Below are 16888 nucleotides of genomic sequence, written 5' to 3'. Positions count from 1 at the left end.
AGGAATGGAGACGCAGGTTTGTCGCAAAAAAATATACTCGTAAAACGAGGAATAGAATGAACACACACCACGGTCCCCACACCCTTCAACCCTGGTTCCATGGTGGAATTCTGTATGCGAACACCTATGCAACTTTACTCGCAGCATCCTCATAACATCGCGCCAACAACATAACAGGAGTAATGTCATGTTTTGTTCACGTCATGAGATGTGGGAGAGAAACTGGTCAATTGTTCAAGATAAAAGATCATTCAGACTCAAATAAATAAAACGTAAATAATGCAAGTTATTTATACTTTCTTGTGCGACCCGGTACCAAATGATCCACGGACCAGTACCAGTCCGCGGCCCGGGCGTTGGAGACCACTGCTCTACAGGATCATCCTGAAGCATACACCTTTTTGTATGTGTATACAAAGCAGTAGCTTTACAAAGCCCCATTAGAAAGCAGAAAGGGTGGAAAATGTCAGAAAGTATGGATGCACAATTTTTGCCTTCTTCCATCCAGTGCAAGAGCATGCTCTGCCTGTCACCATCTGTGGCTGGCTGGCTGCCTTCCATTAAATATTTGTCGCGCATCACCATGTTCATGCCTGTGTTCACCCAAAAAGTTCTCCTGATTGACCAAATAAAATAAACCGTAGTGTCCTTTTTCCTGCCGGCTGTCACTTGACGGCGATGGATTCCATCCAGGCCAACACCTCCCGCAGTCCCATCCCGGAGCGGGCGCTGGCTTCCAGCGTGACGATGGGCTGAGGAGCGCAGGCCGCCACGTCATCCAATCGGAACAGGGAGCGGATCTCCGGCAGGCTTATGGTGCAAGGCATGTCCCTGGAGGGGAAGCAGCAAGAGAAGAACGGAGCGGCCAGGTTAGTTCTCCTGACTTCAAGCCGGCATGCTGCTTCCCTGCATCTTTTGACTCCTTCTGTTTGGCTAACTTAATGGCCACGTGGAACCACACGGACCTGTCAACAAGAGCGCCTTGCATTGATGATTGACGACATACATGCTCCGGTTCAAATTCATTGACGGATGGAGCTCCCTGCCCCCTTTGTCATCAGGTACATGATTTGTCAAAGATAAGCAAGAAAATAACAAAGTCCCCAGCACCATCTGTTCCCTGAAGCATCCATCCAGTAATATGATATACCTCCCCGAGTTCCTCCATGAGTTATTATTGTTAAGCGTCTTTGGGGCCCTTGAGAAGTGGATCTTATTATGTGTGTTCAGTATAACACGTGTGCCTTTTTACCGCTTGTTAAAGATGATAAGCACAGAAGCGTTTTGCAGAGGCCCAGCAGAAAGCACCGACAGCAGCTGGATGCACGATGCCGACACTTGAGCCACATTGGACGAGTCCACCACAAACTACACAACAAAGCATCAAATAGACTTGTGTTCTGGAGCGGCTTTTTTGCTTCAGTAAGGGGAGGCGGCACTGACTATGACCGACGAACAATCGTTGAAGTAACTGGACCAGATTGGGCCCATGCAGCCTCCCAACTCCCTCACCGTCAGCTTCTTTCGCCTCAGCATCACGTCCGTCAGGTTGGTTCCCACCTGAGGAGGCATCACATAGCCAACTATGCGCATTCTTTTTTTTAAAAATATCAGATTGATTTTTTTTAAATTATATCTAATTATGATCCATGCAGGTCTAATATAGCATCAAAAAGTGCAAGTCCTTTTTTAATAAACATTTTAAAAACGAAAATGTGAACAAATGTGAAAAAATATAGTGCGTAGAAGAGAATACAATTCTTCCATATATAAGAAAAAATAAAATGCTCATAAAACTAGAAAATGCAATTTCTGGAGAAATTGCGTGTGAGGGCGAAGACCATGAATGGGAATTTAAAAAACAATTGCGCCAAAAATTTATGAAATTTGGAACAAAACGAAAACTACAGGTTCAAAAGGTTCACTTTAGAGTTCAAAAGTTGAAACGGGTTGAATTGGACAAAAATTGGAAAAGTTAGAGCAAATATCATATTTAGGTCACTTGTGGTTTCATTTAGGGCATTTTTCGTTGAAATAAGGTCACTTTTGGTTTATTTGGGGCACTTCCGGTTTAATTTAGTGCACTTCCGGTTTAGCTGAGGTCACTTCCGGTTTATTTGTGTCACTTCTGGTTTGATTTGGGTCATTCCCGGTTTGATTTGGGTCACTTCCGGTTTGATTTGGGTCGCTTCCGGTTTGATTTGGGGCACTTCCGGTTCACTTCCTGTTAAAATTGGAGCACTTCCAGTTCACTTCCTGGTCATATTGGGTCATTTCCTGTTCATTTTGGGGCCCTTCCTGTTTGTTTTGGGGCATTTCCGGTTCACTTTGTGTTCATTTTGGGGCATTTCTGGGTCAATCCAAGATGGCCGCCACACTGTTGAAGTGGGGATGTTGGGTTCACAACATTTATCTGAAAAGAATCTCACAGAGGCAGGAGATGTCTTCGATGGCAAACTTCTGCAGAAGGGCGTAAACCAGACACAGTTTGTGGCTGAGATTCGCGCCCTTCCTCCAGTTTGGTCGTGCCTTTTATTGAGGAACAACAATGGGGGGAGTTTACATAAATGCATAGTCTCTCAAACAGCAAGGACATCTCATGATTACATCTCCTGACTTCAGAACAATAGGGATGCTATTATTGAAAAGAGCATGACTTTAGCTCAACAAAGACGTAGTCTTAGTGCACCTGGGATGCATACGTGTCGTGGCGTACTCATGACTTTTACCTAAATAAGACGTTTGTCTGCTTCAGCCATCTCATAATAAACTCATGATCTGGTCATGACTAGCTCGGAGCACGACTCATGACCCCAGTCATTAGCCAGCCACACGCTCCCAAGTCATAGGTTGAACTGTCACATACTGTGGAAGATCTTGCACACATACGTAGATACATAGAATCTAATGATAATATAAAAAGTATATTTTTCCCAACAGTGGGGGTGAAGGGGGTCAATATGGTAAGCATGAGGTGAACAAAGTGAATTAAGTTGGAATGGGTTGAATCGGTTGAAAAATGTAGAAATTAGAGTAGAAAACGAAATTTTTGAGAATTTGGTTGTAGTTCAAATTTGAAAGTTTGAATTTTTTGGTAAGTGGGAAGTTGTGGAATAGGTAGGCAAAAGATGAAGGGTTGAAAGTTGGAATGGGTTGAATCGGTTGAAAAATTTAGAAATTAGAGTAGAAAAACGAACTTTTTGGAGAATTTGACTGAATTTCAAATTTGAAAGTTTGGAATTATCGGCAAGTGGGAAGTTGTGGAATAGGTAGGCAAAAGATGAAGAGTTGAAAGTTAGAATGGGTTGAATCGGTAGAGAAATGTAGAAAAACGAAATTTTGGAGAATTTGGTTGAATCTCAAATTTGAAAATGTATAATTTTGGTAAATGGGAAGTTGTGGATTAGGTAGGCATGAGATGAACAGTTGAAAGTTGGAATGGTTGAATCAGTCGAAAAATGTAGAAATTAGAGTAGAAAAATGAAATTTTGGAGAATTTGGTTGAATTACAAATTTGAAAATTTGGAATTTTTGGTTAGTGGGAAGTTGTGGAATAGGTAGGCAAAAGATGAACAGTTGAAAGTTGGAATGGGTTGAATCAGTTGAAAAATGTAGAAATTAGAGTAGAAAAATGAAATTCTGGAGAATTTGGTTGAATTTCAAATTTGAAAATTTGGAATTTTTGGTTAGTGGGAAGTTGTGGAATAGGTAGGCAAAAGATGAACAATTGAAAGTTGGAATGGGTTGATTCGGTTGAAAAATGTAGAAATTAGAGTAGAAAAACGAAATTTTGGAGAATTTGGTTGAATTTCAAATTTGAAAATTTGGAATTTTCGGTAAGTGGGAAGTTGTGGAATAGGTAGGCAAACGATGAACAGTTGAAAGTTTGAATGGGTTGAATCGGTTGAAAAATTTAGAAATTAGAGGTGAAAAATGAAATTTTGTGAAATGTTGTGGAAATTTTAAACGTGAAAACATGAAATTTTTGAATTTGGCAATTTTGGGAATGTCGAGAATCTTTCCGAATGTGATTCGAATGTGCTGAATGATGTGAATTTCAAATTGGAACAACGTAAATGTGAAATGTTGAATGTGTCATTAAGAATGAATGTAAATTTGCGAATTTTGTGAAAACGGAAAATTTTCGGAACGAGAAAAATGGAAACGCTCAATATTTGGAATACGTCAAAAGTGGAATGGAGTGAATCGGTTGAATTATGTGGAAGAAGAAGAAGGACAAAAAAGTAGGAGAATAAAATAGAATAATAATAATAATAGAGAATGGAGTAGAATAACATATGTGTGAAGGCCATCGCCTTCACACAATAACTAGAAATTGCGTGTGAAGGCGAAGACTTTGAATAGCTTCTTGGGGAATGATGCCGAATGATGTTGAAACGAGTTGAATTACTTGAGAAATGTGGAAAATAGAAGTGTAAAACGAAATTTTGGAGAATTTGTGGTGAAAATTTGTAATATTTGGTGGGAAGTTGTGGAATAGGGAGGAAAATGATGAACAGTTAAAAGTTTGAACGGGTTGAATCGGTTGAAAAATGTAGTAATTAGAGTTGAAAAATGAAATTTTGGAGAATTTGGCGTGTATTTTAAAATTAAAAAATTTTAACTTTTAGTAAGTGGAAAGTTGTGGAATAGGTAGAAAAGGGTGAACAGTTGAAAGGTGGAACGGGTTGAATTGGTTAGAAAATGTAGAAGTTTGAGCAAATGTTAAATGCATCATAGAGAATGAATGGGAATTTAAAAAAAAAAAAATTGCCCCAAAAATTTTTGAAATTTGGAACAAAACGAAAACTACAGGTTCAAGAGGTTCACTTTGGAGTTCAAAACTTGAAACGGGTTGAATCGGACAAAAGTTGTAAAAGTTAGAGCAAATGTTATATTTGGGTGACTTCTGGTTTCATTTAGGGCACTTCTTTTTTTTTTTGTCCCAATGATCGTCACACACACATCTGGGTGTGGTGAAATTTGTCCTCTGCATTTAACCCATCCCCGTGTGATTTATATCCATCCCCTGGGGGAGAGGGGAGCAGTGAGCAGCAGCGGTGCCGCGCTCTGGAATCATTTGGTGATCTAACCCCCCAATTCCAACCCTTAATGCTGAGTGCCAAGCAGGGAGGCAATGGGTCCCATTTTTATAGTCTTTGGTATGACCCCTTGTTGAAATAAGGTCACTTCCGGTTTATTTGGGGAACTTCCAGTTTAAATTAGTGCACTTCCAGTTTAGCTAAGGTCACTTCTGGTTTATTTGGATCACTTCCGGTTTATTTGGGTCACTTCCGGTTTATTTGGGTCACTTCCGGTATGATTTGGGGCACTTCTGGTCTGATTTGGGTCACTTCCGGTTTATTTGGGTCACTTCCGGTTTAATTTAGGTCACGTCCGGTCTAGCTGAGGTCACTTCCAGTTTTTCGTGGGGCACTTCCGGTTTAAAAACGTCACTTCCTGTTTATTTGGGTCACTTCCGGTTTGATTAGGGGCACTTCCGGTTTACCTGAGGTCACTTCCGGTTTATTTGGGGTCATTTCCGGTTTACCTGAGGTCACTTCTGGTTTATTTGGGGTCACTTCCAGTTTAAAAAGGTCACTTCCGGATTATTTGGGTCACTTCCGGTTTGATTTTTGGTCATTTCTGGTTTACCTGAGGTCACTTCCGGTTCATTTGGGGTCACTTCCGGTTCATTCTGGGTTCATTGGAGGCACTTCTGGGTCAATTTAAGATGGCCGCCACACTGGAAGTGGGGGTCAAGGGTTGAATTGTGTTAGCATAGTGGAAGTGGGGGTGAAGGGGGTGAATATGGTAAGCATAAGGTGAACAAAGTGAATGAAGTTGCAATGGGTTGAATCGGTTGAAAAATGTAGAAATTAGAAGGGAAAAATTAACTTTTTGGAAAATTTGGTGTGAATTTCAAAATTTTAAGTTTGGAATTTTTGGTAAGTGCGAAGGTGTGGAATAGTTAAAGTTAAAGTCCCAATGATCGTCACACACATCTGGGTGTGGTGAAATTTGTCCTCTGCATTTAACCCATCCCCATGTGATTTTGATCCATCCCCTGGGGGAGAGGGGAGCAGTGAGCAGCAGCGGTGCCGCGCTCGGGAATCATTTGGTGATCTAACCCCCCAATTCCAACCCTTAATGCTGAGTGCCAAGCAGGGAGGCAATGGGTCCCATTTTTATAGTCTTTGGTATGACCCGGCCGGGGTTTGAACCCACAACCTTCCAGTCTCAGGGCGGACACTCTACCAGTAGGCCACTGAGCTGGTTAAAGTGGGAAGGTGTGGAATAGGTAGGCAAAAGATGAGCTGTTGAAAGTTGGAACGAGTTGAATCGGTTGAAAAATGTAGAAATTAGAAGTGAAAAATGAAATTTTGTGAAATTTTGTGAAATTTTGCAAAAGTTTGTGCAGATTTTAAACGTGAAAACGTGAAAATGTTTTAAATTGGCAATTTTGGGAATGTCCCCAATGTGACTTGAATGTGCTGAAATTTTGCGCAAATTTTAAATGTGAAAATGTGGAATTTTTGGTAAGTGGGAAGGTGTGGAATAGGTAGGCAAAAGATGAACAGTTGAAAGTTGGAACGAGTTGAATCGGTTGAAGTATGTAGAAATTAGAAGCGAATAATAATAATAATAATAATTCGAACAAAAAATTCGCGATTTCTTTGCTTCGGTTGTCGAACAAAATTCGGAGGTCGAACATCGCGAGATGAGCCAGGAGAACCTGAGAAAACCCGACCGCGCGGCCCGGATGCCGACTGACTCCGTTGTTATTGTATTTTTGTTACTTTGAGGATTGTATTAACCACTAATCATGCCTCCAAAGAAAGCAAGTGGGAGCAGTAAAGCCATCCTAAAACACAAAGACGCTCTTAAAGCAATGCGTTAGTGAGCGCCCGACGCGCTGCGGTTGCGCGATCGGACCAAATTAAGCTCCCTACGTACTGAGGTCCACTTAAATTTTGGAAAGTACATCAGGACTTTAAAAATATTTTCTAAATTTTAGCGACGGCTCTGTCACAATAATGCGACCAGCGTGGTGCAGTTGCGCTGTCGGCGACGCGCTACTGTTGCGCGTTCGGCGGTGCGCTGCAGTTGCGTGATCGGACAAAATTAAGCTCCCTGCGCACTTAGGTCCACTTAAATTTTGGAAAGTACATCAGGACTTTAAAAATATTTTCTAAATTTCAGCGACGGCTCTGTCACAATAATGCGACCAGCGCGGTGCAGTTGCGTGGTGGGCGACGCGCTACGGTTACAAATATGCGCACATGAAAAAATGCTTAAAAAAGGCGGGGGTTTTTTGTCTTGAAATGGATTAAAAATGTTTCCATTATTTGTAATGGGAAAAATTAATTCGGAAATCGACTGATTCTTCTCGAACCGCCTTCTGGAACGGACTGTGGTCAAAAGGTTTGACTGTATTTTTGCTATTCTTGTTAAAATCACACTTACACGTGAACTGGAAATGACAATAATAACACATAGTGAAAGCCAAATTGAGCAAATTGGCTATTTCAGAAGTGTGTGTCAAACTGGTAGCCCTTTGCCTTAATCAGTACCCAGGAAGTAGCTCTCGGTTTAAGAAAGGTTGGTGACCCCTGGTGTAGAATTACATATGTGTGAAGACCATCGCCTTCACACAATTCTTGTTGAATAAGTCGAACATATACAGTACTGTCTCAGAAAATTAGAATATTGTGATAAAGGTCTTTATTTTCTGTAATGCAATTAAAAAAACGAAAACGTCATACATTCTGGATTCTGGAGAAAGGCTGGAGAGGACCAAAATCCAAGTTGCTTAAATTCAGTGTGAAGTTCCCACAGTCAGCAATGGTTTGGGGAGCCATGTCAGCTGCTGGTGTTGGTCCACTGTGTTTCCAGTCTAGAGTAAATGCAGCTGTGTACCAAGAGATTTTAGAGCACTACATGCTTCCGTCTGCTGAAAAGCTCTATGGAGATGATGATTTCATTTTCCAGCATGATCTGGCACCTGCCCACAGTGCCAAAACCACCAGTAAATGGTGTACTGACCATGGCATTACTGTCCTCGATTGGCCTGCCAATTCCCCTGACCTGAACCCCATAGAGAATTTGTGGGGTATTGTGAAGAAGAAGCTGCAAAACACCTGACCCAACAATGCAAATGAGCTAAGTGCCGCTATTGCAGCATCATGGGCATCCATAACACCTCAGCAATGCCACAGGCTGATTGCTTCTATGCCACGCCGCATTGATGCAGTAATACGTGCAAAAGGATTCCCAACCAAGTACTGAGTGCATTAATGGACATTTTCAAATGTTTGATTTTGTTTTGCTGTTATAAATCTTTTTTTTTTTTATTTGGTCTGAGGGAATATTCAAATTTTTTGAGAGAGGATTTCTGAGTTTTCTTAAACTGTAATCCATAATCAGCAATATTAAAATAGTAAAAGGCTTGCAATATTTCAGTTGATTTGTAATGAATCCAGAATGTATGACATTTTTGTTTTTTTTAATTGCATTACAGAAAATAAATAACTTTATCACAATATTCTAATTTTCTGAGACAGTCCTGTATAGGGTTTGTAATGTAATGAATGTAGACATGATTTTTCCTTGTAATTTACAGTTGTCAGAGTATGCGGAGGGCTATCCACTTCAACAGTGCCACGCAAACTGAGCTGTGGACAAAACGTTAAGAAAGCAACTGCAGCAACGTTGAAGTACGTTGAGTTCGTCAAATAGCAAATGATAATTCCAGGTCGAGTCGCATTCGCGACTATCAGTGCTAATCATGCGTCACTAGCGGGCTGTTGCTAAGGTGTGCGCAAAACATTCAAACTCACATCTCGTTTAATTATTCGAAATGGGTAAAAGGATATTGAGGAGTCGTTTTAGGAGCAATGTTTTCCCGACGCCCGCCGCTCCGAGGAGCAAGCACACTTCATAACAGCTCATTTTATATTCAGGAGCCCTTTTTGGGCCTTAGCATGTAGTAACGTAGCTTCAAGGGGAACCATGGTGACGGTCACGTGATCAGCCAACTCGCCCATGATATGAGAAAGCTCCGCCCGATTTCCGATTGGTCCGTATGATGCCAACACTACGGAGAGCAAAAGCAAACAAAACAATGAACTGGGTACAATATCACTTAGCAAAGAGAAGACAGTTTCTAAAAGCGCGTATGTATCACGTAAACCTTTTAAACAAATTCAAAACACGTGATTATATATTTTGATGTAATCTGATATATTGAATGCATCAATATGTTGGATAAGTCAAATACCCATAAATTCACGCAACGACGGACTTTATCCGTTAGCTGAGACGTCATACAATTTACGTCGTTCATTCTAAAACACGGCAGCAGGCTATCGGTGAGTGCGCGTTGTATCGTGGTTATACGATAGACTGCATATAATCCTTGCTGAGCAATGGAAGATAAGTTAAAGAAAGAGTTGGGTACAGCCACGCTAAAGTTAGCCGGCCACGCCGAAGGTGGATGCATTAGTCAGGGCCAGAGTTACCACACGGACACAGGCAAAGTGTTTGTTAAAACAAACCACAAGAGCCAGGTAACTCTTGACTTTCTTGTTTATTTGATTGCTTGTTTGTTTCAACCTACTCGTGCATTTTTAAACATGGCTTTTTTTTTTTATTCAGGCCAAATTAATGTTTGACGGGGAAATGGCCAGTTTGGAGGCTATAATCAAAACGGGCACAATTCAAGTGCCCAAACCTGTAAAGGTGATCGAGTTGGCAACTGAAGGCTGTATGTTTGTAATGGAGTATTTGGACATTCGTGCCCTAAGCAAGTGAGGCAATGTCGCTCTGGTCGCATGGCCCCACTTCATCAAAAAGTATCTTAGAAACTTTTGTGTCGACTTGCAATTTGCAGATATTCCAGGCAGCTTGGAGAGCAGGTGGCTGATCTGCACCTTCACAATAAGAGACAGCTGGAGAAAGTGAGCAAAGAGCAGCACACCGTTGGTAAGTGTTGTTCTTTAACTGCAAATATTGACAAATTTGTAATTAGCATGACAGAATGTTTGCGTGCTGTAGTTTAAAACGTTGTCGGCGCCTAGCCTTTTTGCAACTCAAAGCATGGTGTTTTTTGTTTGCGTTTTCTAGTTTTCTATTTGCTGAACTCGTGGCCAGGGAAGTTTGCGGCACCTAATGCAAATCTATTGCGTTTTACGAGGAGGCTTTTATTTGTCTGAATACTTGTCTGAACTGGCTGCTTTCTATTTACTAGAATACAGAGAGGACCAGAAACATATTTGAAGCGAGGCATTTATTTGTACAATTACCTGTGTATGAACTGAAGACTTTCACAACTGCAGTAAGTTCCAAGTGTCTATCTGAGAGAATTTGGATGGATTCTACTGGCACTTGGCACCTGTTTATTTGTAGCAGAGTGTTTTTTCACTGCTGCAATTCACCTGTGTATTAACTGGCTCTGTGTGGATGACAAACATGGCAATGAAGAGAGCGGTGCTATTTGTGACGTGCAAGACGAATTTAGGTATGGCTTTTGTGGGAATAGGAAAAGGAGCCGGGCAACGGGAAGGCACTTACGTGGACAAATTTGGCTTCCCGACCATTACGTGTTGTGGCTATATCGCACAGGTAAAAGCAAACAGCATTGTGGCCATGCAGATGTGCGATGTGTCATCCTTGAAGCTGTCACGTTGTTTTAAGCGGCATTAGCATGGCTTCTTTTTTTTTTTTTGTCGCTTCCAGGAAAACGAATGGCAGGATGACTGGATGACCTTTTATACTCGCCAGAGGCTCGAGTGTCAGCTAAACATGCTGGAGAAGTCGAACGGGGACAGAGAGGTCCGAGAGCTTTGGGCGGCACTGCAGGTACGCCGGTTGGCGTTTCTTTGAAGGGTTTCTTTCTACTTTGAAGCAAGGCATGCATTGGAGAGGAGGGCCCTATTATTTTATCGTAAAAGCGTAATTGTATCCAGAAGTGCGGCGATGCCGGCGAGTGTTCGCGCGCACGCAGAGATAACCCCAAGTGCGTCTTTGACAGCTGAAGATCCCGGGGTTGTTCCGAGACGCGCAGGTGTTCCCAGCTCTTCTGCATGGCGACTTGTGGGAAGGCAACGTGGCAGAAACCGGCAAGGGCCCGGTGATCTTCGACCCCTCTTCTTTTTACGGCCATTCCGAATACGAGTTGGGAATCGCCGGCATGTTCGGAGGCTTCGACAGCTCCTTTTTCTCAGCCTACCATGAGAAAATTCCTAAGGCGCCCGGCTTTGCCCACAGAAACCAGCTCTATCAACTCTTCAACTATTTGAATCACTGGAACCACTTTGGTGGTGGCTACAGAGGCTCGTCAATAAGAGTCATGAAGGACCTGCTCAAGTAATTGGACTCAACCAAGTGTTGCGCATGTGCAGAATCTTTGACCAAGACCATTCTAAAAGTTGTTTCTGTGTATTACACCAAAACCGTGACGTGCGGTGAGGTTCATGACTGGGGAGGCACTGACGTCGCCCGGTAAAATTTGTCCGGCACCTAACCGTGTCACAAAAAAGGTTGGGGAACGCTGTGGCTTATTCATTATTTAATTTGAACTATTTTAATTAAAATCTCATATCAGCAGTTTTCAAACATAAAAACACTCAATAAAGCACATGATATAAAAAACTTGTTTTCGATTGTGTGTACCACTCCGTTCCGATGTCCCGTTGTCCGAATCAAACCTTTTAACTCCGGAGTTGGTCTTCCTTTAGTGATGACCTCCTGCTTCGACCGAAAATCCATAATTGAAAATCGTTTGTATATGTAATCCTCCATTGTAAAACAAAATGTATAAACGGGGGGGAAAAAACCCCGAATGTAAAACGCAACAAATGGACGACTGAGCCTTCGTTGTTCGCTGTAAATTAGAACTGGAGATCTCTTATTCTACAGGTAGGCGCATGAAGCATCCCGGGATCACTAGCACCCCCTGCCATAAGGCTGGAGAACCTTTTTTCGTAGCCTCCGTAAGATCTCTTCAAAGCCGTTTTGTTCATCTAAAGCAGACATGTGCAAACTACGGCCCGCGGGCCACATCCGGCCCACGGGGCCGTTTAATCCGGCCCGCCAAACCTGAATAAATCGTATTATTAATTTTTTTTCGGGCCATTTTCCCTGCAATTACTATGTTTCCCCAGTAGATGGGGAAGCGCCCGCCCGCGCATTTACTCCCGGGAGCCGTGTCAGAAAGCTCGGTGCACACTCACAAGTGCGTGTGCGTACTCAGTAGTACGTAGTAATTTCATCTATCGGTGCCGAATTTCGAGTGTAGGCTGTGACGTCAATATTCTCGTAATTCGCGCGCTGAGTTTTCAGATACAGTTTTACACTAATGCCACCCACAAACCTTCCCCTGGAATCCTTCCATTAAAATGAGTGGCCCGAAGAAAAGAAAGGTCCCTGGCACTGAGTGCCGAATGTTAAAAAAGAGTGGACAATTTGGCTCGACCTACGTGTGTGAGAAGACGTTAAGCCACATGAACGTCAACAAAGCCCGTCACAGATCTAGGTTAACGGACCGACACCTCGGCTCTATCCTAAAAATTACCACAACAAATTTTACTCCAGACTATGATGCACTAGCAAAAAAGGGAAACCAACAATACTATTGATTTCTTTATTACTTTATTTAGATGTATTCTTTCACTGATTCTTCAAGATGATGTTTTTGGTCAGAATGTTTGCCGTTGGATGTGATTTCGCCTCATTAGATAAACATATTTCATAAATCTGACCTGCAGGCGCTGAAGTGATGGAAAATGTTATTCATCAGTGTCATCATTCAGTGTCGTATTTAATAAGAATCACTGATAGTAGTTTTTTGGTGAAATATTTTTTAATGCTGTTAATAAATGTATTTGTTTTCAAAAAGCTTTTTTTAATATCCATGCTTTAGTATCTACTAAAAGTAAAAACCTTTTATGCAATGACCTTTACATGTCATTTATATTACTTCACACAAACACTACATCCATCTGCTCCTGGTTCGGCCCCCCGGTCAAAATTTAGAACCCAATTCGGCCCGCAAGTCAAAAAGATTGCCCACCCCTGATCTAAACCCCTTGTCAAACTCAAGGTCCAGGGGCCAGATACGGCCTGCCAATTCATTTTGTGTCGCCCCCAAAGACAAATTGTGCATCAAATTCGTGTCATTACTAAAATTGCAAATTGTCTTCACTTTTATTAATATTTTATTTTTAAATTTGACCAGTTTTTACTCGTCTGATTTGAAAACTAGTTATTTGTCAGTTTGTTTTGTAGCTTTTACTGTATATAATATGAGGTGCTCATACATTGATTTGGGTTGACAGTCATAATGGCCCTCCGAAAGAAGCTATGACTACAATGCGGCCCGCGAAAGAAAATGTGACACCCCTGATCTAAAGAAACACAACATTACAGACAGATGACAAAAAACACAAGATATTATATAGACCAGTTTAACTACGGAATTTAATTAATATAGCCACAGTGTTTGAACACTTAAACAGCGACATAAAGACAGAGAGCAGTTCAGTCTAACTGCAGAGCCTGTCAACATAGGCAGCCGTGTGATTACGCAATCCTCAGAGGAGGACGTTGGCTCCTCCGAGCGAATCGTCTTCGGTTTTAAAATAACTATAAAAATTCAGCGATTTTGGTTCAAAATGATACACAACTATTGCAATTAAAAGGAAAATGACTTTATAATAAAAACAATTGAATTTGTTTTTCCCCTTTTCGTGATACGCCTCCCCTGCCTGAACTATAACATGTTGTGATTTTGAAAACAGTATGGAATGAAACAAATAACTAGGTTATGACTGTTTTAATTTGAATAGAACTGTGTGCGTTATGCTTTTACAAAATTCATTCTTCTGACTTCATTTGAGATAAGGCACATACTGAGAGGAAGCAGAAGGTTATTTCAGAGGCTCTCATTTGCACAAATGCTTGGACAAGTTGTGACTTTCTTTGAAGCAAGGCATTGGATTGAGACAAGTTCCTTATTCGTTTGACTTTAACTATCTCTGTTTCCGGTTATAAATGGCATAAAATGAAAGAACTGTAAATAGGAGTGTTGTAGCTGTGATGGCTGGACGTCATCATTTGATCGCGTTGTGTCGTGCATCAGGCACGCATACAGCGACCGCACGCATCACAGACCTGAAAGACTGGTCCCGTGTGTTAATCACAGCAACGTACAAGCATCGATGGAAAAGTCATGAACGCGAAAACGGTGAGCATTTGGTGGTGGTAGTTGGGGATTGGGAAAGACATGCCGATTTGCCCCCCCTTCTATTGCAGTTGTCCGTTGTGGCGCATGCGTGGTAAAGTGGCACGAACTGAGCCTTAGTGATGTGCATTCCAGTTCTTTTAGGTGAACTGAATCTTTAGAATCAGTTCACTCAAAAGATTCGTTCAAACGAATCGTTCAATGAATCCCCCCACACACACACTCATACGGCTCTTTTTTTTTTTTTTTTTACATCCAGTGGAAACAACCCATACACATCAAACAATACAACTACACAACCCCCCCCAAAATTATCATATATAATAATAATTGGCTCGGGTAATTAACACATTTCTGATCCGTTGGCAAGTCTTTCACCCGGTTGTGAACGGGAAATTGCATCACTGACTCGTTTGTTAAGTTTTAACATAAATGTTTATTAAAATAATAATAATAATAACTAGAAAATGCAATTTCTGGAGAAATTGCGTGTGAAGGCGAAGCCCACGAATGGGAATTTAAAAAAAAATTGCGCCAATATTTTTTTAATTTGTAACAAAACGAAAACTACAGGTTCAAGAGGTTCACTTTGGAGTTCAAAAGTTGAAACGGGTTGAATCGGACAAAAATTATAAAAGTTAGAGTAAATGTTATATTTAGGTCACTTCTGGTTTCATTTAAGGCACTTCTTTTGAAATAAGGTCAATTCCGGTTTATTTGGGGCACTTCCGGTTTCATTTAGGTCACTTCCGGTTTAGCAGAGGTCACTTCCGGTTTATTTGGGGTCACTTCCGGTTTGTTTGTGTCACTTCCGGTTTACACTGGAAGTGGGGGTCAAGGATTGAATTGTGTCAGCATAGTGGAAGTGGGGGTGAATGGGGTGACTATGGTAAGCATAAGGCGAACAAAGTGAATAAAGTTGGAATGGGTTGAATCGGTCGAAAAATGTAGAAATTAGAGTAGAAAAACGAAATTTTGGAGAATTTGATTGAATTTCAAATTTGGAATTTTTGGTAAGTGGGAAGTTGTGGAATAGGTAGGCAAAAGATGAACAGTTGAAAGTTGGAATGGGTAGAATCGGTTGAAAAATGTAGAAATTAGAGTAGAAAAACGAAATTTTGGAGAATTTGGTTGAATTTCAAATTTGGAATTTTTGGTATGTGGGAAGTTATGGAATAGGTAGGCAAGAGATGAAAGTTGGAATGGGTTGAATCGATTGAAAAATGTAGAAATGAGAGTAGAAAAACAAAATTGTAGAGAATTTGGTTGAATTTCAAATTTGAAAATTTTGAATTTTTGGTAAGTGGGAAGTTGTGGAATAGGTAGGCAAAAGATGAACAGTTGAAAGTTGGAACGGGTTGAATCAGTTAAAAAATGTAGAAGTTAGAGCAAATGTTGAATCCCCATAGAGCAGGGGTGTCAAACTCGTTTTTTTCGCGGGCCGCATTGTAGTCATAGCTTCTTTCGGAGGGCCATTATGACTGTCAACCCAAATAAATGTATGAACACTTCATATAATATACAGTAAAAGCTACAAAACAAACTGACAAATAACTTGTTTTCAAATCAGACGAGTAAGAACTGGTCAAATATTAAAAAAAAAAGATATGATTAAAAGTGAAGATAATTTGCAATTCTAGTAATGACACGAATTTGATGCACAATTTGTCTTCGCGGGCCACATAAAATGATGTGGCGGGCCGTATCTGGCCCCCGGGCCTTGAGTTTGACACCTGTGCCATAGAGAATGAATGGGAATATAAAAAAAAGCAATTGCGCAAAAATGTTTTGAGATTTGGAACAAAACGAAAAAAAATGGATTCAGGAGGTTCACTTTTGGGGTTAAAATGTTGAAACGGGTTTAATCGGACAAGAAATGCAAAAGTTAGAGCAAATGTAGCTATTTAGGGCACTTCTTGTTGAAATAAGGTCACTTCCGGTTTGATTTGGGTCACTTCTGGTTTATTTGGGGCACTTCCGGTTTAATATGGGTCACTTCCGGTTTAGCTGAGGTCACCTCCGGTTTATTTGGGGTCACTTCCGGTTTAAAAAGGTCACTTCCAGTTTATTTGGGTCACTTCCGGTTTGATTTGGGGTCACTTCCGGTTTACCTGAGGTCATTTCCTCTTTACCTAAGGTCACTTCCGGTTCAATGTGGGGCACTTCCGGTTCATTCTGGGTTCATTGGGGGCACTTCAGGGTCAATCCAAGATGGCCGCCACACTGGACGTGGGGGTCAAGGGTTGAATTGTGTAAGCCATCGCCTTCACACAATAAAGTGAATAGTGTAGAATAACATGTGTGAAGGCCATCGCCTTCACACAATAAAGTAAATGGTGTAGAATAACATATGTGTGAAGGCCATCGCCTTCACACAATAATAGAGAATGGTGTAGAATAACATATGTGTGAAGGCCATCGCCTATTATTATTATTGTGTGAAGGCCATCGCCTTCACACAATAATAATAATAAAGGACTACAATAACAATAGTGTGAAGGTCTTCACCTTCACACTAATAAAGGACAGCAATAAGGTGAACCTTCACACTAATAATAATAATAAAGGACAATAACAATAGTGTGAAGGTCTTCACCTTCACACTAATAATAATAAAGGACAGCAATAACAATAGTGTGAAGGTCT

At 41.1% G+C, this 16888-nt stretch overlaps 2 protein-coding genes and 2 long non-coding RNA genes across 11 annotated transcripts; 2 read left to right on the top strand and 2 right to left on the bottom strand.

The window, feature by feature from the left end:
* Positions 1-262: 262 nt before the first annotated feature.
* On the bottom strand, positions 263-9041 carry arl16 (ADP-ribosylation factor-like 16). Of its 2 annotated transcripts, XM_037257308.1 has the most exons (5): positions 8877-9041; positions 8622-8677; positions 1444-1560; positions 1253-1368; positions 263-831 (listed from the first exon to the last, which is right to left on the bottom strand). In XM_037257308.1, the coding sequence occupies exons 1-5, from the start codon at positions 8950-8952 to the stop codon at positions 666-668; spliced, it is 531 nt and encodes a 176-aa protein (XP_037113203.1). In that variant the 5' UTR covers positions 8953-9041; the 3' UTR covers positions 263-665. The 2 variants fall into 2 exon arrangements, with proteins under 2 accessions (XP_037113203.1, XP_037113204.1); XM_037257309.1 differs by lacking the exon at positions 8877-9041 and having other exon boundaries at positions 1444-1583; positions 8622-8654.
* On the bottom strand, positions 1614-2215 carry LOC119126189. Its single transcript, XR_005098618.1, has 2 exons — positions 2127-2215; positions 1614-2043 (listed from the first exon to the last, which is right to left on the bottom strand). It is a non-coding gene; the product is annotated as an uncharacterized LOC119126189 (long non-coding RNA).
* On the top strand, positions 5397-16494 carry LOC119126167. 6 transcript variants are annotated; one of them, XR_005098594.1, is made up of 4 exons: positions 5397-5452; positions 5515-5577; positions 16172-16192; positions 16296-16366. It is a non-coding gene; the product is annotated as an uncharacterized LOC119126167 (long non-coding RNA). The 6 variants fall into 6 exon arrangements; XR_005098595.1 differs by lacking the exons at positions 16172-16192; positions 16296-16366 and adding an exon at positions 16380-16494; XR_005098593.1 differs by lacking the exon at positions 16296-16366 and having other exon boundaries at positions 16172-16259.
* On the top strand, positions 9159-11445 carry LOC119126142 (fructosamine 3 kinase related protein). Of its 2 annotated transcripts, none has more exons than XM_037257289.1 (6): positions 9159-9569; positions 9658-9809; positions 9893-9984; positions 10541-10623; positions 10783-10860; positions 11033-11445. In XM_037257289.1, exons 1-6 carry the CDS (start codon positions 9429-9431, stop codon positions 11369-11371), a joined length of 885 nt encoding a protein of 294 aa, XP_037113184.1. In that variant the 5' UTR covers positions 9159-9428; the 3' UTR covers positions 11372-11445. The 2 variants fall into 2 exon arrangements, with proteins under 2 accessions (XP_037113184.1, XP_037113183.1); XM_037257288.1 differs by having other exon boundaries at positions 9164-9569; positions 10738-10860.
* Positions 16495-16888: the final 394 nt, after the last annotated feature.

Source organism: Syngnathus acus, chromosome 8, assembly GCF_901709675.1.
Source record: "Syngnathus acus chromosome 8, fSynAcu1.2, whole genome shotgun sequence".
Taxonomy (NCBI): Eukaryota; Metazoa; Chordata; class Actinopteri; order Syngnathiformes; family Syngnathidae; genus Syngnathus; species Syngnathus acus.
This window is presented reverse-complemented; position numbering and strand designations above follow the sequence as displayed.

What these genes read in the sequence shown, in the direction of transcription:
- LOC119126142 (XM_037257288.1), top strand. Translation starts at nt 9,429, where the DNA reads ATGGAAGATAAGTTAAAGAAAGAGTTGGGTACAGCCACGCTAAAGTTA. An exon ending in GACATTCGTGCCCTAAGCAA is followed by an intron (nt 9,810 to 9,892) that starts GTGAGGCAATGT and finishes TGCAATTTGCAG; the next exon opens with ATATTCCAGGCAGCTTGGAG. An exon ending in CAAAGAGCAGCACACCGTTG is followed by an intron (nt 9,985 to 10,540) that starts GTAAGTGTTGTT and finishes TTGTGGGAATAG; the next exon opens with GAAAAGGAGCCGGGCAACGG.
- arl16 (XM_037257308.1), bottom strand. Translation starts at nt 8,952, where the DNA reads ATGAGCTGTTATGAAGTGTGCTTGCTCCTCGGAGCGGCGGGCGTCGGG. An exon ending in ACGATTGTTCGTCGGTCATA is followed by an intron (nt 1,369 to 1,443) that starts GTCAGTGCCGCC and finishes TTTGTTGTGTAG; the next exon opens with TTTGTGGTGGACTCGTCCAA. An exon ending in CTTATCATCTTTAACAAGCG is followed by an intron (nt 832 to 1,252) that starts GTAAAAAGGCAC and finishes CTTCCCCTCCAG; the next exon opens with GGACATGCCTTGCACCATAA.